General features: G+C 36.0%; 1 protein-coding gene across 7 annotated transcripts in view; it reads left to right on the forward strand.

Annotated features, from left to right (window-relative positions):
* Positions 1-24293, forward strand: part of RFX3 (regulatory factor X3) — a 296992-nt gene that overhangs the window by 124005 nt on the left and 148694 nt on the right. For all 7 annotated transcript variants that reach the window (XM_057549444.1, XM_057549447.1, XM_057549448.1 and 4 more), the window contains one exon: positions 4335-4459. In XM_057549444.1, the coding sequence (XP_057405427.1) occupies positions 4335-4459 (125 nt within the window). The remainder of the gene's footprint in view (positions 1-4334; positions 4460-24293) is intronic.

Below are 24293 nucleotides of genomic sequence, written 5' to 3' on the forward strand. Positions count from 1 at the left end.
AAAAAATACTAGTTGGGTTTTATTATGGCCTCAGTAGAAAGAGAGAGAATACTTGCTAATTTCAATGTCAGAGAGAGAAGAGATGTCTCACTTGTTATTCGAAGTATAGATCAAATAGGATAGATTGAGAATCCCAAAGATTTTGCTGTTCAGACCAACAATCTCTAGCTTTCCATTTGGAAGCCTTTCATCATGATTTTGCAAAGTAATATACATAGTGGTAACATCATGGGCTTTAGAGTCAGGCAAACCTGGATTTGAATTTAGGCTCTTACTCTTACCATCTGTGTGGCTTTTAGCAAGTTATTTAATCCGTTTGTGCTTCAGTTTCCTCATTCGTTAAGTGGAAATAACAACATTTCCATTATGGGGTTTTTTTGAGGATTAAATGAAAAGATGTATTTCAAGCACTTAGCATATTGTGTGGCACCTGGAAAAGACTTGTTAAATGAGAGACCTAATTATGGTTATGACTTTTTTTTTTGTTATGACTTTTCAGCCAGTCTCTGGCTGGGATGTGATTGAGATCCTCTCAAGGCCTGAGGCCTCGGCAAAGAGAGCCTCTTCTTCAAACTTGAGGAAGACAATGAAATCAGAGGAGAATGAAGTTGTGTCTATTAAGAAAAGATGGAGACCAAACTGAGAGGCTATGTTCTTATCACAATTGGCATGACCCTGTAATCCAGGGGCCAAGGAGATTGGATGATGAGCAGTAACTTGGAAGTAAACAGAAGTTGTTCTGGGACAGTTATTGGTTGTTCTGGATTAGGCTTTCTGTGCTGGTTTTGATGTGGTATGTACATAGAGCCAGAGGTTGGATGGAAAGTTCTCTGTGACTCTCTAAGTTATATAAGCCATCATTTTCTATCCATCTGCTTTTCCCCACTCTATTCTGTAAAGGTTGCTCCTATTAAATAGTTGGGATCTTTTTCCTTCTTTCTCATTCTAAAAGTTCACCAGTTTGCTTTTCTTTACTCCCTTCACTTCTGTCTATTCAGTGTCTCTGATGAAATTCAAGACTTCCAACTTCGTCTGGTAGTTTAGTGCATGCGCTTTAGTGTTATGCCCAAACCCTCTTTTCCCACTTTCCTACTTCCCCCAGTTTGACCTTGGTTAAGTGACTTAACATCTCTGGGCCTCAGTTGACTCAGTCTGTAAAATGAGGAAGATCTTAGTTCCAATCATCTAGTTACACATTTCTATTAGTAAAGTAGTCAAAGCTTAGGTATTTCTCTTATGCCTCAAATGCCTATAAAGGCCAAGCCGTGAATATGTATTGCCATATAAATAATTTGCATATAAAACACATAATATGGGCTCACCTTTTCTAGATTTTCAGGTTTTTCAAGAGAATCTGGAAATTTGGTTTTTAACACAAAATTTTCTGATTTTTAAAGGTTGACAATTAAGAATTTTAATTTGTAGTTACTCTGTGCCAAAGCCTATCAATGGAGTCTAATATGGGCCATAGGAAGCCAGTTTCCAAATCTATGCCTTTTATCTTCAGATAAGCCCTCTCAGGTGATTTATTGAGGAATTGCTTTAAAAGTACATTTAATTTTTTAGACATTCATTATGTATATTCTTATGTGTATTTGGTCTAAAACAGTGGATGTCATATCATGGGTCATATACCAAAAAGGTGTGTAGGCTGGTCTGCAGTACAGACCCCCGGACACACGAGAGAACCTCGATAAAGTTCCCAGCCAACACTGGGATAAACAGGAGGGTGTTTTAGTTTGAGTGACTTAACTGTAAGAATCTCATCTACCCCTTGACTGAACAGCTTAAACAAGAACCCATAATTGGCAACTCTGTGTTCCTCATTTGTGTACTAAACTGACAAAGGCCTGTCTTGGAGTTGGGAAGAGAAGCTAAGAAAAACTCACTGAAGATGATATCTAAAATCTGGTTCGGTCCTCATTCCCTGCAGAAAGGCATCACCTCACTCTCACTAATAGCCCTCTGCTGTAGCACAAATGGCATCAATTGTCTATAAGTATAACATGTAACGAATCGAAGGACACTGGCATTTGCTCTCTTTTGTGGGAGGGTATTTTTTTCCCTCTACAATGGAATAAAGAAGAAAAGGCACAGATAGGGTTCCTAATGTGTGTATCCCCTCTCCCAATTTCGAGAACTATTAGTCCTCCAGTAATCTTAATTAGGCAAGAGTTTTATGTAGTGAATACTGTCATTTTCAAACATTTTCAGGCATATCCGTGGTCTTAATACTAGTACAAAGGGCTGTGTGTGTGTGTGTGTGTCTTTGGAGATCAGTGCTACGTTTTTTATTAGCCACCATCTTGAGAGATTTCACATAAAAATCTTCTTTTGGAAAATTGGAAAAACTGGCAACTACAGTTTAGCCTTCCCATAAATTCACAATTTCCTTGAGCTAAATATTAGCTGGCCCAAATAAATGGGGTGGTAGCCACAGTCTCCATCACTTTCCTTCTGTTTTTTTTTTTTAATTTATTTATTTATTTTTGGGTGTGTTGGGTCTTTGTTTCTGTGCGAGGGCTTTCTCTAGTTGCGGCAAGTGGGGGCCACTCTTCATCGCGGTGCACGGGCCTCTCACTATCGCGGCCTCTGTTGTTGCGGAGCACAGGCTCCAGACGCACAGGCTCAGCAGTTGTGGCTCACGGGCCTAGTTGCTCCGCGGCATGTGGGATCTTCCCAGACCAGGGCTCGAACCCATGTCCCCTGCATTGGCAGGCAGATTCTCAACCACTGCGCCACCAGGGAAACCCCTCCTTCTGTTTTTTAAGCCCCTAGCTACCTTCACTCTTTGTGCCTGAGGTTCCTCATCTGTAAATGTAGATTATAATCATACAAACCACATTGGGTTGTTACATGGAGTGATTTATTTATGAATTAACACGTAAAGCATTTAGAAGAGGACATAGCATGTGTTAAATACTCTTATCGATGTTAGCTTACTGCTGTATCTTTTGTATGCTCTAAGTTTTATTGTGTTGCTTTAGGGGTTTGACTAACAAAGGAATAAGAATAGTCAATCACGTAAAGTGATACCAATGTCAAAGTCTAGAAAGTAAAGAAAGCATAGAGTCAAAGTGAAAAGGCCTAGTCCTTTCTCTAGTCTTGTCACCTTGAGCGAGTCTCTTAACCTCTCTGGGCTTTAGTTTTCTCATTTATGAAATAAGTATAGATTAGATATCTTCAGAGGTCTGTTTCTAAAATTGAATGACATGATAGAAAAGGTTTGGGGAAAAAATTGGAAGAGGTCATGCTGTGACAAAAGATGTTGAGAGGGGTTAATTTTCTACTTGAAAGACCTGAATACTCATTCAGAATTTTCTTAGGGAAAATTAATGTTCACCATACTGTTCACAGATTTAAACCATGATACAGTATTTTTCTTAGGCTACCAATTAAATATTGTTTTTCCCCCCAGGATCCCTGCTCAATAGCAAAGAAATTAACAGTTATTATATTGACTGCATAAGTAACAAAAGGGAATATCAAGGTCTAAGAAACCATACTTGTTAGAGTGCACACTGTAAAATTTAATCCTGTGTTAGTAGGACAGGCACATGAGAACTGAAAAATGTGCCATGTTGAACTGTGAATGAGAGAAGGTAAAATTTCATGTCTTTGTTTACAAATCTCACTTATATAATAGTGATCCCTCTTACCTTTCAAAATATTAAACATTATTGCTGTTTGGCTGTCTTTGTGTAAGAGTATAATTAAACTTTAATTTTAGTACCATATCATCTCACAGCCAAGAAAATTAGTGAGCTTGATCCTTCGGCTAAATTTAGGGTATATCAGTTGGTTTTGGGATATACATTAATTTTTAAAAATCAGTGAATAGTAAGTTTGAAAGTTGGAAAGGACCTTAGAAACAATTTATTCTAAATTGTACACTTCCAGTGACGTCCTGTAGTTTATAAAAGTGTCTAGAAAGTACAGTTTATGACGTATTTGCATCCAGTTAGGATTTGTGTTCTGAGAATTGTGTCTTGACATAATTTATAATATGACTAGTTTATACTGTGCTTGAAACAATTTATAACAGATGAGGCCTAAGGAAGGTAGATTTCAATGAAGTTCAACCTTTATAGCCTCAAAATAAGAGGTACTAATGGAGATTTTTTAAATGTAGATTAGTAATTTTCTATATTTATTTTAAAAGTGGTCAACATGACTATAAACGTGCATGGAATATCATGAGTATGTTGGGTGGAGTAAGAGGTATTCTGGGAGTAGAAAGTTAGTCTCAGTATAGGATATTAAGAACAAATGTAATGCAGCTAGTCATATAAGGAGAGCATTTTAAACTTTCTTTCTATTTTAATAAATTTCAGAGACCATCATGCAGACATCAGAGACCGGGTCGGACACAGGTTCGACAGTGACTTTACAGACATCTGTGGCTAGTCAAGCAGCAGTGCCTACACAGGTGGTACAGCAAGTACCAGTACAACAACAGGTAAGGAGCTGCTGTTCCCAGAGAAGATGCTGTGCCTTTCCTTGTGCTGCCTCTCCAACATAGCTGTGTCTAGAAAATGATTCGGATAATACTTTCTGGCTCAATGGATGCCAAAATAGGCCTCGTTCGATTCTTAGATTAAGTCAGCAAATGTTTCTTGAGCATTTCCTGGATGTGCCACCTTCTTTCTGTGCTAGGCTGTAGGGATAAAAAGATAAACACTCAAACTATAATCCTTATTCCAAAAGAGCCTCTTAAGTCCTAAAGAGAGCATTTGTTTCTAACTTGGCCACCCTAACTGGGTTTTCTTCTCCTCTTCTCCCCTCCTTATTCTTTATCACATCTTCCTATTTCTTTCATATTGAAATGTCAGCAATCATATTTTTATATAATTGGCTCACAGTAGTACTTAATAAAGGAGAGGATGTGTGTACCTTACAGGCAGGGATTTTGCCTTTGTGATATTTTGGAAAGTGCTTGGGCGTTATGGTGACGGATAAATAGTGTTTAATGAAAATTAAATTATCTTAAAGGTCTGAAAATCTGACTCATCCCATTTAAAAAACTGAGAATGAATTCATCATCACATGTTTACTACAGGGCTTATTCATACTTGGGACGCTTAGCTTGTTTTGGAAAGATACTGACAAAATAGTGCTATTTTGTGCCAGTTAAGAGTCCTCCTTTGGATTGTGAACACATTGGCCTGTCATTTCTTCTAAAGAGTGGTGAGAAAATATGCGGGAAGGATCACGTCATAAAGCATTATCTTGAGACTTGAGATTTACCTGTAATTTCTCAGTATCAGAGAAAATGTTGCTTTTACAGTTTAGCAAATGTTGCTTTTACAATTATAAATAGGTCATTAGGGAGAGGGAATAACTTTTCCTAAATTATAGACAGAGGGACTCAAGGTTATATTCTTAGGAGATAGAAGTGGGATGGGCAGGGAGAGTGCTAGAATCATGGAGAAGGGTCTTTGACTCTCAGGGTAAATAAAGACATCTGAAATAATTATTTCTTTTATAATTAAATCTTAAGGCACACTCTTCTTTCTGTTCTCTACAACACACTGGTATTACTGATCACCAATTTCATCACCAATTTCAAGACTGAACATTATTCAGAAAAGGGTAGTTTATGGCATATCATCCAAAGAGCAAGTAGAGAACTACTGGGACAGTGTTATATATAATTTTAAAAAGATAACTCAACAATCGAACAATATTAAGCACATATTGAACAGTTACGCTCACTCTGGTTTGTTTTTTGTCTCATTTGTGGAAGAAGAATGGCCTTGAGAGTGCCTGTCTCTAACAGTAGTGCAGTGGAGATCCTGTTCCTGTCTCCAGAAAGTGCCCCCTTGAGACCTTAAAATGTCTGTGTTAAGTGTATCTGGCCCTCTCTCATGGACGCTGTGTCTTTTCTTACTCCCTCCTTCCTTTCCTTTCCCTTTCTTCCTTTTTGCCTTCCTTCCTTCTTTTCTTTTTAAAAAACATTTTCTTTTTATTGAATTTATATGTCATTAGATGTCTACTACAGGTCTTATATAGTGTATATAGTAGTGTAAAGAGTCAAATAGTTCAGCAAGTTCGTTATTTAAAAAAAAAAAAAGTAGTCCTCATCCTCTCTCTACTCCTCCTCAGAGGCAACTAATTTTGCCTCTGTTTACCTATTACTTTGATATTTACCTCTATGTCTTCACAAACGGTGTTTATTTTCTTTTTTTAAAAAATTTTTATTGGAGTACAGTTGATTTACAATGTTGTGTTAGTTTCAGGTGTACAGCACAGTGAATCAGTTATGCATATATCCACTCTTTTTTTTTTTAGATTCTTTTCCCATATAGGCCATTACAGAGTATTGAGTAGAGTTCCCTGTGCTATACAGCAGGTTCTTATTTGTCATACATTTTATATATAGTAGTATTTTCTTGATTTTTTTAGTTTTAAGCATTTTCTTACCACACTCCTCTTTCTAGCTCTTAATATGTGCATACGTGTGCACGCATGCACGCACAAACACAGACTTTTTCCATCCCATATGCTTTGATATACTAGGTTGAACTATATGCATTTTTTTTCCCTTTGCCATCATTCTGGGATTTCCCTCTTCTCTCCTATGTTGGCTTTCCTGTTTCTCAGATCAGTGTCTTAAACTCTTTCTTGATTTGCTCAAGCACAACTTGCAGTAACTTCCTAAGAATTGGTAGATTTTGAGCTCTTGTGCGTCTGAGAGGGAATTTATTCTACTACCTTCACAGTTGTTTGGTAGTTGGATGGGTACAGAGTTTGGGGTTGGATATCATCTTCTTCAGAATTTTGAAGGAATTGCTCCATTGTCTTCCAGTTTGCAGAACTGCTATGGAAAAGTCAAACACTGTTCTGATTTCTGATCCTTTGTATGTGATCTATGTGATTATTTTTTCCTCTCATGTTTTAAATTCCAGTTTCTTGAAATTTCATGTTGATGCAGACCTATTTTCATACATTGTGCTAGAACCTTGATGGGCCTTTTCAATCTGGACATTCATGTTCTCCAGTACTGGGAAATTTTATTCAATTTTTTCATTTATGATAATCTCCCTTCTTTTTTCTCCTTTTTCACTTTTTGGACTTTTTGGTTCTACTTTCAGTTTCATCTTCCAGCCCATCTATTACTTTTAATTTCTGCTATCATAGTTTTAATTTCCAAGAGCTTTTAAAAAATTCCTTTTATGTTCCTTTTTATAACATCATGTTTTATTTCCTGATTATAATATTTTTTTTCTCTCTCTCAAGATAATAATTTTTTAAGTTGTTGGAATTTTCTTCTCTTTATATAGTCTCTTTCTTTCAAGCTATTTTTCTTTTTTTTTTTTTTTGGTCTGTCTTTCATATTAGAAGCTTTTCTCAGATGTCTGATAATCTTTGGGTGTTTATTCATATTTAAAAATGTGGCGATAAAAGGCTGATTTGAATGCATAAGTGAGTTTTGTTGACTTCAATATAGGATCATCTGACTGGGCTTTTTAACTGGGGACCTTCTGATGTTCAGTATTTTTGTTTTTCCTCTTGGGCTGGTCATATTTTTAAAGAAGACTTCTCCAGCTTCCTGCCTGGTGGGTGAATGCTTAGTTGCCTGGGAAGCTGAGTGTGGGAAGATAGTTGAGTATTTCTTGCACTAATTCACTGAATCCTTCTCCTTTTCAATATGGTATCACTCACACTTGATGTTCCTCAGTGCAGAGATTAAACCAAAGAATAAACCTTCAAATTTTCACCATAGTTAGGAAAGGCCAGTCACCTCATTGCACAGAGTTGGTAGAGGAGATCTGATTGCTTCTTAAATAGAATCACTTTTTATATTAAATATATATAAAACCAAAAAAACTAAGTTCCTATTAGAAGTGGAAAATCAGTATCACCAGCCATAGACAGAAAATTACACATACACACTGTGTGTATACACGCTGTGTTCATGTCCTTGTAAAAAATAATCTCATGTACACACATAACACACTTTGGAAAACTTTGTGGTATGCCACATGGCTCGTTCCCAACAGGCATATTTTTCAGTCCCGCAAGTTAGCTCTTTCCTCTAGGACGTTCAAGGCAGTCGACGACTTGGTCCCCTTTCACCAAGCAAAGAAGTTGAGAACTTTCATTTTCTTTTTGTCAACTAAGTGTTTTATTTCACAGAGTGGATTAGTGTGATATATGCCTGGAAATGCCTGTTATGTTGTCCTTCCAGGCTTATCTTACTTGGAAGGATTTTTTTCTCTTCTGTCATTTTCTTCCTTCCTAGCTTCCTTCCTCCATTTCTCCCTTCCTTTCTTCCCTCCTTCCTTCCTCCCCTCCCTTTTCCTCTCCTCATCTCCCTCTCCTCCCCTCCCCTCCCTTCCCCTCTCCTTTCCTCTCCTCTAGAATGGTGACATATTTGAAGATTTCTAACAGTGTCCCTGTGGATATAGATTGTAACTGATAAGATAGGTGCTATAGTAACTTCTTACATACCTATAATCTTTGTATTGTTAATATGCTGATGTCATCTTGAGTTTTCAGACTTTGGTAGGATGCCTTTAAAATCTTGCAGCTCTTGTCACTGACCCATAATAGATATTGAAATCATGGCATTGACATCAAAGGTAGTTACTTCTATTGATTCAACTTTTCGTTGTGTCCTTGCTCTGACCATTTTGATGTAAAAAGAACGCCTATAGCTAAATTTTTAAATTTTGAGACATGTAATATTGTATGTATTGGCATGTTGAGAAACCAGAAAATTTTAAGATCGTAATATATATTTTTATTTCTTCAAAGCCCTAAGCGTTCTAATTTCACTATTTCACTATGTAATAAGTACCAAAAAAAAAATGTTGTTTCTAAAATTATTTCTGTGGTTTTTCATTTATTCTGTATGATCTCAAGAATCAATTTGTCACCTTTCCTTGAACAATCTGATTCAGGAATGGAGAATTCCGAGCAAAGATCCCAAGATCTGATTATATAATTCTTTATCAAATTTCCTATCTTTTGCAATTTTTCATTATTTCACAAAACACCATAGAGTCTCAGCTTACAAATACAGACATAGTTGCCCAATTCAGTAAAATCTATAAAAATATTCAGGTTCAGTATATTGATTAGAAACTAAAAAATTAATATTATTTATTCTTATCATATTTGTAAAAAGGCTTTTTGAACTGATGGGTCTCTATCGAACATGACTACAAAAAAATGTGCTGTTCTCCCTTCCCCTCCCCCTTCCTTGAGTGATTTGTTAGAGTTTTTGTAGATAATTCTTCAAGTTGGTCATTTTATGCCTAAATCTGAGAGGTCTTCTAACCCTGCTTGCCCTAGAACTGAATTTAAAAATCCAGGATAGGGGAAAAGGAAAATGTATTCCTACTATTCCATTCTCCTCCATAGCCAGCCAGTTTAGATTCTTTTCAAGGTAGAACCTAGTCAAAAGTCAGAACTTTTATTCCTGTTCTAATCTTGGGATCCAGGTATTTCACAAATGCTGCTGACATCGAGGATAATTCCTAAACCATCCTAAATCTTGAATCAGGGCTCCAAGAATATTTTCTCCCATTCAAGCTTCCCAAGTTTTAACTGGTCTCCCAACTATATTTCTTCCTGTCTTTACTGTCTCTGTCTGTCTTCCCTTTTCCTTAGAAAGGGACATACATCTTTTCTCTCACAGTGGGCAAGTGTTTTGTCTCTATATTGCTCCTTCTAAACATAACATCCCAGGTACAATTGAGCTCTGGGGTTGAGGGGCTTCTATTTGAGTTCAAAGACATACATTTTTTTTTTTTCAAAGATGCTGTCAACTTTGTTCAAATTCTTTTTTTATCAGAGAATGTGGGTCTTGACCTTTTTCTGCCCAGGGACAGTTTGTTTCTTGTGGGTCTTTGGTATGTAACTGTGACACTGAAACTTCTTTTTATGTGATAAAAGCTCATTTCAAGATTATATTCAGATAAGGATATATATATTCTTACAAAGAGATATTTTAAAAAATACATGTATAAATAAATCACCGATTTAGGCACTGACTCTTTGTTCATAATTTGAGTTATCAGAATGAATGTAATAGCTATGTGGCTATATTGTTTCTTTTTGGTTAGTATCAATATATTACATATTTAGCATTTCTACATAAGTTATGGTACATCCTGGAGAGTAAGTGTATTATCCCTGTGGTCAAAAAGATAAATGACATTTTGTGTGGGAAACAGATCCAACCGGAACTGTCAATTAGGTTTTAGGCAAAGGGCAATCTTCAAGAAGGGTAAGTTTTAAATGAATCTTCTCCAATAGATCTATTTATTATGGATATCTTTAAAATGATGCCTCAACCTTTAGGAGATGGATTTTAGGAATTGAAATTAGATATGAATGCTCCTGACTTCCCCACATTAGGCCATAGCTTAAACAGTGGGTTATTTTTGTCCTCACTTCTGTTTGCCATATTCCTGTGTGTAGTAAATCACCACAACCAGAAGGAAGCTGTGATAATTAGCAGTATACCCATGAGAAAGTTCTTCTGGTGGAAGCAATAAATAGTGATTAAGGGGAAGAAATGATTGCCTATAGAATGTTAAATCCATAACAGAATATTCTATTGGATCAAAACTTGATCAGTAGTATTTTAAATGGGACCCTGTGCTAGGCTGGAGAGCTAAGCCTGAGGTAGTGCACTCCATCGTTCTTGTCTTTATCTTTCCTCTGCTCAGGGTCCAGAGGTTTGCTTCTTGTGCATCCTAGCTTCGATGGACATGAATAGAATTCTTTTCATTTCAGACCATTATCTGATATAATCAACAGAAACAGAGACATTTTTCTCTGGTTTGCTCTTATTCAGGACTAGATTCTCATTGGCTTAGTTCCCTAAGGGAACGGTGTTTTCATAATTAAGACTGTGGCAGACATCCTAAAAGATGGGGTTATATTTTTAAATGAATTCCAGTTGAATGTCTTTTGTGAAAATAATTTTTTTAAAAGACAATAATTTTAGTTCTTGAAGAACATATTTATTTTTGGAATCAGAACTGCTAATTTTTAGTATCCAATATAAAAAAGTAAGGTGTTTTGAAGGAACATGCTGATTTACAATTGAAATAAATTTTACTGTGCCAATCTAATATGAAGGCTCTTTAGTTGACCATCTGTATATTTTTAAAAATAAGAACTACTGTTTAAATAGTTGGGTAGTAATAGTCTTTGATTCTCTTTTAAGTGATTTTTAAAATATTTTCTCAACTAGAGTTAAAAAATTATGATCAGTTCTGGATACTATATTTTAAGAGGAATATGCCAGGCACTGTGTTAAATACTGGGGTTTCAAAGGTAATTCAGTTTGGTACCCGACTGTAGAAAACCAACTTTTGATGGAGATAGACTTGTTATAGAATTAGATACAAAGTTCCTTAGGCGTAAAGATGGAAATTGTTCTTGGGAATGAGAGTCAGTGATGTCTTCACCAAGAATGTGACCTTTGAGCTGTGTGCTGAAGGAAAAGTTGGAGTTCACAAGAAAAGCAAACTGGAAAAGGGCATTTCTTGTAGAGAGAAGCATGGAAGAGCTCAATTGAAATCAAGGAGTTGTATAAGGAGGTGAGGGGCTAGGAATTGAGGGCTGCGGAACAATGCTGCATAAGAACCTCTTGTGGGAGGTTGAGTCTGATGACCTATTTATGGTGTCTTTACGTGTAACCCCTCCCTAGTATTTTCCCACTTCAGTTGACATATTTCTTTATATATTCCCTCACTGCTGATTTTCTTGAAAGAGACATCTGCAGTTATCTAACCACCTCTTAATCCTATGAAATTTGGGTGCCACCCATACAACTATGGATACTGTGCACTTTGGACAGAGCCAAATCCAGTAATTTTCTCTAGGGTGTTTCTGGATTTTCCTTTGACATTTGATACTGTTGACTATCACATATTTCTTTTTTTGCATGGATTTTGGTTTTCCCCTTTTATTTCTTTAAGAGCTATTTCATCAAGTAAATCAGGTTTTGTAGAGCTTAAGAGAGTGAGATTCATACTTAGAAGGGATGGATTTAAATCCTGGCTCTAGCTCTTTCTAGTTATATGACTTTGGACAAATAAAATTAAGTTTCTGAGACTCAATATCCTAATGTATAAAATAAGAATAATAATGTCTAGCTTATACTTAAAGTATTAAATAACATTTATTACATAATTTAGAATAGTACCTGATATATAAGAAACCTTTAATAAATTTTATATTTCACTATTATTATTTTCATTGTTGTTATCATTATCAGTAGTACTGGTAATGTTATCTGAATCCTCTAATGGAAAATTGGAGTGGGGGGATTTGACCTCCTTTTCTATAAGAGTTGGTCTTTGGCCCTCTCTCTTTGCCCTCACTGTCAAGTAACTTATCCTCTGCAGCTATTTTACTCTTAAAACCAGCTGCTTCCATTTTCTTTACTAAGCAAGAACCTCTGGTCCTTCCTTGTATTGCTCTGGATTGTGAATTATGGAATCTCAGGCTCTAGGTCAGAATGGACACCAGCTTGGTCTGAGGCAGGATCAGTAATGGTGTCCTTCACCCTGGATGGCCTGTCACCCGGTGCAGTCACCATAGTGATTAGAGAAATGCCATGTTTTTCAATAGAATTCAGGAACACCTCCAGTATTTTATTCAGTTCATAAAATATAATAATTTTGAACCAAGTTTGTTGCTGTGGTATGATATAAGACTTTAAAAGATTAAGGTGAGAACAATCTATTAATATTCTAGCTAGCTTGACTAGAATTTGGCTCTCTAGTTAGAAGAGGCTTACACCATTCATTTAATGCAACTATTCCAAAGGACCTCCCAAAGTTGAACTGCAGAAAATTTTCTTTTTCAACAAATCACTTAGTTATAGACTTATTTTAGTTGATTCCATAATTTTGTTCTTAGAGATATATAATGTTTCCTATGAATATCGAATTTGCTTATCAAACTATCAATTTCAACATAAGTACTTTTTGTTTGTTTGGAAAGTTCAATTTGTCCTATAAAATTTCTCATATGAGTAGAAAGTAGAAAACTTTACAATAACTGGCACTTCTGTTTACATATAATTTGAACAAATTGAAACACAATTTAAACAGAGCACGTGCCCTCTTTGCCAAAGTAAATCAGAGGAATTCTTTACATGGGCTAAAAATACATTGTCAGTATAATAGATCTCAATATATAGCTGAGCCTCTTTGACATCAGTATCTGAAAGAAAAGAAACGTTAAGGTCCAAATAAAAATTGTTATTTGTAGTCTTAGCTGGTCAAGGAAGTCTTTCTAGAGGAAGTGATGTTTAAGCTAAGATTTAAAGAATAGAGATGACCAGTGAGGGAATAAAAAGAAGTGTTTTCTGAGGGAAGTGTGTTTGTGAAGAGCTGGCGTGAACGTGGTGGGTTTGTGGAACTGAATCAGGGTTGAAATGGGTGGAGGAGAGGGTGGGAGAGCTGAGTGGTGAGAGGTGAGGTGGAGCGCTAGGTATCTACTGGTTGAGTAATATAAGCTATTTAGGTTTTCAATAATAACTCTCATTTTGAAGTCATCCACCATTCTGCTTTGTCAGAAACCCAGTTGCAACAATGTATCATAATGATAGTATGCCATCTATTGAGCACCTATTGTGTGCTGTTCCCTGTGCTTGATGCTTGGCTCATTATTTCTAAAGCTTATAACAACTCCGCAAGGTAGGTGGTATTATTACAGGTGAGGAAACTGAGGCTCAAAGAATTTAAATAACTTGCTTTGGATTACAGTTATTTGGCCTTGACAGCCTGTGCTTACATTTGAGAAGTATACTCTGAGATAGTAATTACAAAATGTATGTGTGTGGGATTGATGTTATATTTCTTTCGAGAGTGGGATATACTTGTATTGTCATTTAACAAATAATTATTTTTGAAAGTCTTCTTTCATGGGAACTGTAAATGCTGAGCAAGTAGGTACTCAGTTTGTATTGAAGGAATATACTAAATAGTACAATAGCTTGAGCTCTTCAGACTGAATCCTTGTGTGAGGAGGGGAAAGGACTTGGGTCTTGTCCACATCTCCTGCCCGTAACAGCAGCTCCTGAGATGCCTTTGTGGAACCTCTAGGGATATATGGTACACAAGTTGAGCATCATCTCCTCTCCTGGACTCTTTTATAGCCAGGTGAATTGTCCATTAAAGTTCTTCAAGCTCGATGCCTGTATTAAACCAGCATACGGTTAATTCCATGGAGCACTTAACATACCTTTTCTATCCACGAAAAATGATCGTTCTCCCCTTTCTTTTATCCAGGGCTGATTTTAGAAATAGACACACATTGAGTGGCTCTTTATTTTCTTTAAAAACTTGTGTTGATATCAGTCAAAGCCATTTCTGCTGAGATGCTGATGTTTCATTTTTCTTACAGCCCTTACAAACTGATAGACTTCCTACTGAGAGGAAATCGCAGCCACCCTCTTTGTCCTGGCTGCCTAGTAGCTCAGTGCTGAATCCTAAACCTGATGTTTAACTAATATACCTTCCTTCAGCCATGATATTTTTAGCTGAGAGTCAAACCCAAGATATCTGACTTCAGAACCTGAGCTCCTAAGCCCCACCTTACAGAAGTAAAGCAGTCAGATGAGTTATAACAAGATAAATGGTATAAGCCCACTGACATAGCAGTACTAAACATGGGCAGTCTCATGGTGAAGAACATGATACACTTTCTGTCAAGAAGGATTAATTTTAATTCTATGAATCAATCACAGAACGTTTTTGAAGATCCCACAAGCAAAGCTAGTGAAGCAGCTACATCCAGGGTATAAAGGGCTGCTTGAGCAAGATAACTAGCAAATAAAAAAATTGTAAACCTTGGGAATTCCCTGGTGGCGCAGTGGTTAAGAATCCGCCTGCTAATGCAGGGGACACAGGTTTGATCCCTGGTCCAGGAAGACCCCACACGCCGCCGAGCAACTAAGCCCGTGCGCCACAACTACTGAGCCTGTGCTCTAGAGCCCGGGAGCCACAACTACTGAGCCCATGTGCTGCAACTACTGCAGCCTGCGCGCCTAGAGCCCATGCTCCACAATAAGAGAAGCCACTGCAATGAGAAGCCCGCGCACCGCAACCAAGAGTAGCCGCTGCTCGCCGCAACTAGAGAAAGCCCGCATGCAGCAACAAAGAGCCAATGCAGCCAAAAATAAATAAATAAATTTATTTATTTTTTAAAAAAATTATAAACCGTGAACTTCCTAAAGCCCTCCCTAAACTCAGACCCTAAGTATGAACATCAGTAAATATAGTACCTTAAAAAAAAAAAAGAGGGGAAACAAGATAAAATCAATGTAGTAAAATGTTATTTAGATAATCTGGAGAAAGGATAACTTGGGAATATTTTGTATGACTCCTGCAACTTTTTTAGCAGTCTGGAGTTATATAAAAAAATTTTGAAATGAATAACTTTACCAATCGGAGGTAAGTTTGGTAAGTGATAATTTAAGCTACTAATCATAATATTGTGTTCAATAGACATGGGCACTTACTATTTTATCTTTAAATAAATAAAACCTGAAAGTTTTCCTTATACATATGCTAAGCAAAAAGAGTTCTTCTAAAAAGTATCCTAAATTTAAACTACTCTTGTCTGATCTCAATGGATCAGTGTTTTAAAAGAGGAAAATCAGTTCTGAGCTTTTTGCCCAGTTCTCTCTATATTCCCCATCAACTCCCCAGTCTTGATGATTACCACCAAGAAAATAAATAAATAAATAAGCAAGCCTGAATAACACATAAAACGATCAATAAGAAACAAAATTGGTGATACTTTTAAGACTCTTTTAAAAACAGATGTGTATAATGAATTAGTGGTACAATTGAGCGTTGCTTTAAAAATCTGGTTGCTAGAAAATGCAAACAAAATTATTCTCAAGAAAGAAGACAAAAGTATCAGGAAGTAGGAATTAGGTACTAAACTCAAAAAATGATAATTAGCCAGTTTGCAGCTTTGATTTTTGTTTTATTTAGTAGCAGTATAGATATGGATAGTATGAAGGCCCAGACAGCCATTCCCATTCCAGCCTGTGAGGAAAACCAGATTCATCAAATCAATTGATTAGCAGCCTTTAAAAAAGTTAAACTCACCCAAATTTATATTACAATTGATATATTAATTATTGAATAGGGGAAGAGGTGGAATATAGTTTTTTAATTAAATAAAAAGGTATAATTTTTCATCTTCTTGTAATATTTAAAGATTGTTTAAAAGATTATCTTTTATATCTGTAAGGTATAATTTTAATGGGTGATTAAAAGGTGGCCTCAATGGGCTTCCCTGGTGGCGCAGTGGTTGAGAATCTGCCTGCTAATGCAGGGGACACGGGTTCGAGCCCTGGTCTGGGACATCCCACATGCCGCGGAGCAACTGGGCCCGTGAGCCACAACTACTGAGCCTGCGCGTCTGGAGCCTGTGCTCTGCAACAAGTTGAGAGTCCGCGATAGTGAGAGGCCCGCGCACCGCCGTGAAGAGTGGCCCCCGCTTGCCACAACTGGAGAAAGCCCTCGCATAGAAACGAAGACCCAACACAGCCATAAATTTAAAAAAAAAAAAAAAAAGTTACTTAAAAGGTGGCCTCAGGGCTTCCCTGGTGGCGCAGTGGTTGAGAATCTGCCTGCCAATGCAGGGGACACGGGTTCGAGCCCTGGTCTGGGAAGATCTCACATGCCGTGGAGCAGCTCAGCCCGTGAGCCACAGTTACTGAGCCTGCGCGTCTGGAGCCTGTGCTCGGCAACGAGAGGCTGCGATAGTGAGAGGCTCGCGCACCGCGATGAAGAGTGGCCCCCGCTTGCCACAACTAGAGAAAGCCCTCGCACAGAAACGAAGACCCAACACAGCCATACATACATACAGACATACATACATACATAAATAAAAAGAATGTAAGCAGACAAGAATAGCATTAAAAAAATAAATAAATTAAAAAAAAAAAAAAAAAAAAGGTGGCCTCAAAACTGAAAATTATAATATGCAGAGCTTTTTATTTTTGGTTTACAAGTTCGTCAAGCTGTTTCTCACAAATCTATACAGCTAACCAAAGCCATGATTTTGTTTTTCTCTGCCTACGTTTACTAGTTGGTGTTTCTGGGTTATTAAGTATTGATAACTTTGGATTCTATTAAATCTGTGCTTCCTTATTATTAGCAATCTCAGCTTTTTAAAAATAGTAGGATTAAAGAAACCAAATAAGAAAAATTATACATTAGAAAAGAGAGCACTTGAAATGTAAGAAGAAAGGTGATTCTTAAATAAAAATGCTTATTAGTATAATAGGGATTAGAGAGGCACTGTCCCATTTGTAAATCTCAGAGTAACTTTGTAACTCATCACTAGCAGAAGTAAACTATAATACAGACTAACTTGAGGTTTTGTGGTTTTTTTGTAAATGGAACTATAAATGGAATAACTGAGCAAAATTATTTCTGAAGTTTTGAAAGAGTGATAGTAAGCAAGTTAATTTTACTTTGAATAAACGTAAACTTTAGTTCCCTGTAATAACTTTTTTCTGAGATTCTTATGAGACTGAGCAGACCATTGATTATAGTCCTGTTTATGACCCTTGGTAACATAATTATTCTATGCAAAGCCTTTTTTACCAATAACTTTTCTTTTTTGTTATTGTGCTGACTTTCAAGGCTTTGCTTTGACATTGAGGTTCACTAAGGTGTTTGTTGCCTGTGGTTCATTGATCTGGTAGATAGTTATACAGTTAAAACTCATGATTACTCTTAATTTTTTCCAGGGATTTCATAAATTGATTCAGAGAAATTGTTTCTTTAGTTTATTTCAATTAGATACTAAAAATAACAAAGCAAAAGAGCATCAGGGAACTCTGTCTAGGAAAAAAATATATGACCTAGAGAAGCTAGTGTAGTAAGCAAACCCCATACGCTTTTGTCAGTATAAAAATAGATTCCTGACTGTGTTAACTGATCTCAGTAGACAATTTATTTCACAGGTGGAAAATGTTTTTGATGTTTGGGCTTAAATTATATTCATATCTATGTTTTGGTTCGTAATACTTTAGTATTGAAAGAATGCAGTTTTTGTTCTTCTGCTTCCTATGAAGCAGTAATATTGCCCAAAATATTGGGGATATGGACTAAAGGAACAGTGACTTGAATTTGATCTCAGGAGGTGTGAGTGAGTCGGAGTTCTAGGTCTGCCAAAATAAGCTACGTGGTATTGAGCTCATTTTAACCTCCCTGTCCTTTAGTCTCCATAACTGTATTACAGGCGGTCACTGGGCATTGATTGAACATCTGTTATGTGCTACTGGCATATAAAGAACTTTAAGGTTAGGTCAAAGAGACAGACAGGTGAACAGAAAATGACACAGAGAATGGTGATGCCTGAAGTATAATATAGAGAGCTATGCTATAGGAGCAAAAAACACATAATTCAGAGGTGAATCAGTTGATGGAAGTGGGCAATTGTGGGAAACTTCCTGAAGAAAAACTACCTTGAAGAAGTACCACCCAGCCTTAGTTTCCTTATCTTTGAAATAGATAATTCACCCAGAATTGTTGTTAGGATCAAATGAGAAAATCTTTGTAATGGGCTTTGTGAACTACAAAGCATTTTGCAGATACAAGGACAAATTACTGATACATATACCAGACACTGCTAGGAACTGGAGGTAGGAAAAGGATTGCAAAGAGCAGTGTTTCTCAAAGTGTGATATATGGATGTTTTCTTAGGAATCCACTCTATGTGTGTATGTGTTTATTTAGATGATCTTTATAATGAAACTATGAACATACTCTAGATTATCTTAATTAATGCATTAGAACTGAGACTGCCATTCAACTTCAGTGTGTTTTCATATGTGTTTAAAATAGCTTTGGTGCCAGGAGGTTGAACTGCTACAATTTTGGGGGCTAATGAGGAGGAATAGAGCCAGCCTTAATATGAACTTGATCAAGGCTAAATGATACCACAGATAGATTGGATGCAAGAGAAACTTTGTATAATAGTTGGCCCCACAGCTATCATTGTTTGCGCCTTGGTTTATGTTTGCATGTTTTAATAATATTTTATTGAACCCTGAAGGTCAGTAGTCATCATCCCGGGGAAGCATGATTGATTCCCCAAACCACTGTGAAATTAAGTCTTTCTGTTATGCACTCTCCTAGACCTGTGTACCTTTCCCTCACAGACCGTTCCATTGCTGTGGTTTTAACTGATTTATGTGATCAGTGTCTTTCCCCAAAACTATATCGTAAGTTGATGATCCAGACACCATGTCTTCTTTTGTTTACATTATAGTACAACCTAATAGGTGTACATAATAGGTGCTCAATAATGTTGAATTAATGAGTGAACTAGGTAATACTGAAGTGCCTTCTAAATTAATAGTGATTGAAAATAGTTAATAACAGGTTTAGTGTTAAACGTGCACATGCACATACTCCATATTTTTAAACCCTATAATTTTTGAATAGTACAAATTATCACTCTCAGATGTCTCCAAAGCAGAACTTCTACAGCCTATATTTGTGCAAGATTTATTAGAGTAAGAAAAAGATATGTTAGAATATCTATTTATATTTTTTATTAAAAATGGGAAATATAACAAAGATATAATTACTTATATATCACAGGTATAAATGAGGCATACTGAAGGAAGAGGGGTTAATGGTAGCCCCCTCACTTTTGAAAAATGTTTTATTTATTTATTTTTATTTAATTTTTCTTGAAGTATAGTTGATGTGCAATATTATGCTATTTTCAGGTGTACAACATAGTGACTTGACATTTAAGTACATTACAAAATGATCACCATAATAAGTCTAGTAGCCATCTGTCACCATACAAAGTTATTATCATATTATACACTATACTCGCTAAGCTGTATGTTACATCCCCAATGCCTTATTTATTTTGTAACTGGAAGTTTGCCCCTCTTAATCTCCTTCACCTATTTCACCCATCTACCCACCCCCCCTTTTGCAACCACCATTTTTTCTCTGTATCTATGAGTCTGTTTCTGTTTTGTTTTGTTTGCTTGTTTGCTTTGTGTTTTATATTGATTTTATTCATTCATTCATATATTCAGGCCGTGCAGTGCACATGCGAGATCTTAGTTCCCTGATCAGGGACCAGGGATTGAACCCATGCCCCATGTAGTGGAAACACAAAGTTCCACTTAGCATAATACCCTATAGATAGATCCATGTTGTTGCAAATGTCAAGATTTCATTCGTTTTATGGCTAATATACCATTTTATAAATAGATAGATAGATAGATAGATAGATAGATAGATAGATAGATACACACACATATACATATATACACACCACATCTTCTTTATCCACTCATTTATCAATGGACACTTAGGTTGCTTCCATATCTTGGCTACTGTAAATAATGCTGCAGTTAGCATAGGAGTTTTTGTTTTCTTCATATAAATGCCCAGAAGTAGAGGAACCTCCATACTATTTCCCATTGTGGCTGCACCAGTTTACATTCCCACCAACAGTGCACCACCATTCCTTTTCTCTACAGCCTCACCAACATTTGTTATTTGTTGTCTTTTTGATGATAGCCATTCTAACAGGCGTGAGGTGATATCTCATTGTGGTTTTGATTTGAATTTCCCTGATAATTAGTGATGTTGAGCATCCTTTCATGTTATTGGCCATCTGTATGCTTTCTTTAGAAAAATGTCTATTCAGATCCTCTGCTGATTTTTTTAATTGGATTTTTTTTGATATTGAGCTGTATGAGTTCTTTATATATTTTAGATATTAACTTTTTATGGGATATATCATTTGAAAATATCTTCTCCCATTTAGTAGGTTGCCTTTTCATTTTGTTGATGGTTTCCTTCATTGTGCAAAACCTTTTTTGTTTGATATAGTCCCATTTGTTTAATTTTGCTTTTGTTGCTCTTGCCTGAAGAGGCAGATCCAAAAAAAATGTTACAAAGACTGATGTCAAAGAGTTTACTGCCTGTATTTTCTTCTAGGAGTTTTATGGTTTCAGGTCTTACATTTAAACTTTAATCCATTTTGAGTTTATTGTTATATATGGTGTGGGAAAATAGTCCAGTTTGATTCTTCTGCATGGTGCTGTCCAGTTTTTCCCAACACCATTTATTGAACAGACTATTCCTTCCCTATTGTGTATTCTTGGTTGCTCTTGTCAAGGATTAGGTGACCATATAAGCATGGATTTATTTCTGGGCTCTGTTCCATTGATCTATGTGTCTGTTTTTGTGCCAGTACCATACTATTTTGATTACTATAGATTTATAGTATAGATTTGAATCAGGGAGAATGATACCTCCAGCTTTGTTTTCTTTCTCAAAATTACTTTGGCTATTCATGTTCTTTTGTGGTTCCATACAAAATTTAAGAATATTTGTTCCATTTCTATGAAAAATGGCATTGGTATTTTGATAGGGATTGCATTGAATCTATAGATTGCTTTGGGTGGTATGGACATTTTAACAGTGTTAATTCTTCCATTTGGTTAGATGGTATATCCTTCCATTTCTTTGTGTCTTCTTTAGTTTCTCTCATCAGTGTCTTATAGATTCCAGAGTATAGGTCTTCCACCATCTTGGTTAACTTTATTTTTAGAAATTTTATTCTTTTTGATGCAACTGTAAGTGGGATTGTTTTCTTTCTTTTTCTGATAGATTATTATTGATATATAGAAATGCAACAGATTTCTGTATATTAATTTTATATCCTGCAACTTTACTGAATACATCTATTAGTTCCAATAGTTTATTGGTGGAGTCTTTTGGGTTTTCTAGTTAAGTTTCTATATATAGTATCCATGGGAGGAGGCAAGCCCAGGATCTTCCTACTCCACCACCTTGTCCCCCTCTCGCCGCCCCCTCACTTATTTTTTGCATTTTCTGCTTCCAGTAAGGTGGATTAATAGATTATGTAGTCTAGATTTAATTAAACTAACTTCATGATATGGAAAAGCAGCTTAAAATTTTTCTAACATATAGCCTACGGATTGAAGATAGCACTAATATTGCAAGGAGAATCAAGATGACAGAATGAGCACTCCTCTAATTCTTTGACAGTCACATAGAAAATGTCTGTTTAGACAGTCACTGTCTAAATGATAAGAAGTTAGCTTCACAAGTTCTACATACTGAGAATATTTTTGACATACAGATTTATGTCCATTATCTTCAGTGATGAACCTCTCACCTAAGTACATTTTATGACATTAGATTAAATAATGAAGTTGCATCAATTAACAGGACATTTCATTATTTGATCTTTAGCTCTTTATAATTCCTACTTTTCTATATGTTTTATAGAGTGTATACTTCTTAACATGTATGTAATTTGTAAGTAATTTTTTTAAGTAAGAGAGGAAAATGATTTTAAAAGTTTGCAAACTACTGAACTAATATACTGCTTAATTACCATGCTATCACTTTCTATGAAGAAGGTGCTATTTACATACAATAAAATCCATTTAAGTGTACCGTTTGGGACTTCCCTGGCGGTCCAGTGGTTAAGACTTCACCTTCCAATGCAGAGGGTGCAGATTCAATCCCTGGTCAGGGAGCAGATCCCACATGCCTCATGGCCAAAAAACCAAAATATAAAGCGGAAGCAACATTGTAACAAGTTTAATAAAGACTTTAAAAGTGGTCCACATCAAAAAAAATCTTTAAAAAAAAAAAGTGTACCATTTAATGAGTTTTGGCAAATGTGTATACTTGTATAAACACCATCACAATCAAAATATTGAACATTTTCATCACCCCAAATAATTTCTTCATGCCTCTTTGCTCTCAGTTCCTCCCCTCCCCCATTTCCAGCTCCAGGGAAATACTGATTTGCTATCATTTAGTTTGTTGTGTCTTTTCTAGAGTTTCAAATAAATAAAATCATGCAACATATAGTCTTGTGTTGGGCTTCTTTTACTCAACATAGTGATTTGGAGGTTCATCCATGATTTTATGTCTCTCAGTGGTTCATTCCTTTTCATTTGTGAAAAACATTCCATTTTAACGATATATCAGAGTTTATTTATCCACTCACCTGTTGTTGAACATTTGGCTTGTTTTCAGTTTTGAACATTCATATGTTAAGTCTTTGTGTGAACATATGTTTTTATTTTTCTTACGTAAATACCTAGGGGTGGACTTGCTGGGTCATATGGTATGTGCTTGTTTAACCTTGTAGCAACTGCCATACTACTTTCCAAAGTGGTTATATCATTATATATTCCTACCAGCACTGTATAAGAGTTCTGTTTGCTTGGCATCCTTACCGAACTTGGAATTATAAGTGGCTTTAATTTTAACCATGCTAGGGATTTATGTAGTGGTATTTCATTGTAGTTTTAGTTTGCATTTCTCTGATAACTAATGATGTTAAGCACCTTTTGTGCTTATTGGCCAACAGTATATATCTTAATAATTTAGTAACACTGATAGTTTAATTTTCTTCCGTTTATACTTTTACGTAAATCAGTAATTTGTGTCTATTTAAATAGATTTTAAAAATACACTTATATGAGTTCAAGTAATATTTTTAAATTTTATGTTAAAACCAAGGAGAATAAGAAAAGAGAAAATTTTTAAATGATAAATTAATTTAGGTCAGGTTTATGTTTTCAGTAAGAAATAAATAAAATTATACAATAAAAAGACAGGAGATCTTTAATTTAATTTAATTTATTTATTTTTTTAACATCTTTATTGGAGTATAATTGCTTTACAATGTTGTGTTAGTTTCTGCTGTGTAACAAAGTGAATCAGCTGTACATATACATATATCCCCATATCCCCTCCCTCTTGCATCTCCCTCCCACTCTCCCTATCCCACCCCTCTAGGTGGGAGATCAGGAGGCTGATCTCCCCGTGCTATGCGGCTGCTTCCCACTAGCTATCTGTTTTACATTTGGCAGTGTATATATGTCAGTGCCACTCTCTCACTGTGTCCCAGCTTACCCTTCCCCCTCCCCGTGTCCTCAAGTCCATTCTCTACATCTGCGTCTTTATTCCTGTCCTGCCCCTAGGTTCTTCAGAACCACTTTTTTTTTAAGATTCCATATATATGTGTTAGCATAAGGTATTTGTTTTTCTCTTTCTGACTTACTTCACTCTGTATGACAGACACTAGGTCCTTCTACCTCACTACAAATAACTTAATTCTGTTTCTTTTTATGGCTGAGTAATATTCCATAGTATATATATATGTGCCACATCTTCTTTATCCACTTATCTGTCAATGGACACTTAGGTTGCTTCCACGTCCTGGCTATTGTAAATAGTTCTGCAATGAACATTGTGGTAAAT

Source organism: Balaenoptera acutorostrata, chromosome 6 (genome assembly GCF_949987535.1).
Source record: "Balaenoptera acutorostrata chromosome 6, mBalAcu1.1, whole genome shotgun sequence".
NCBI classification, from domain to species: domain Eukaryota; kingdom Metazoa; phylum Chordata; class Mammalia; order Artiodactyla; family Balaenopteridae; genus Balaenoptera; species Balaenoptera acutorostrata.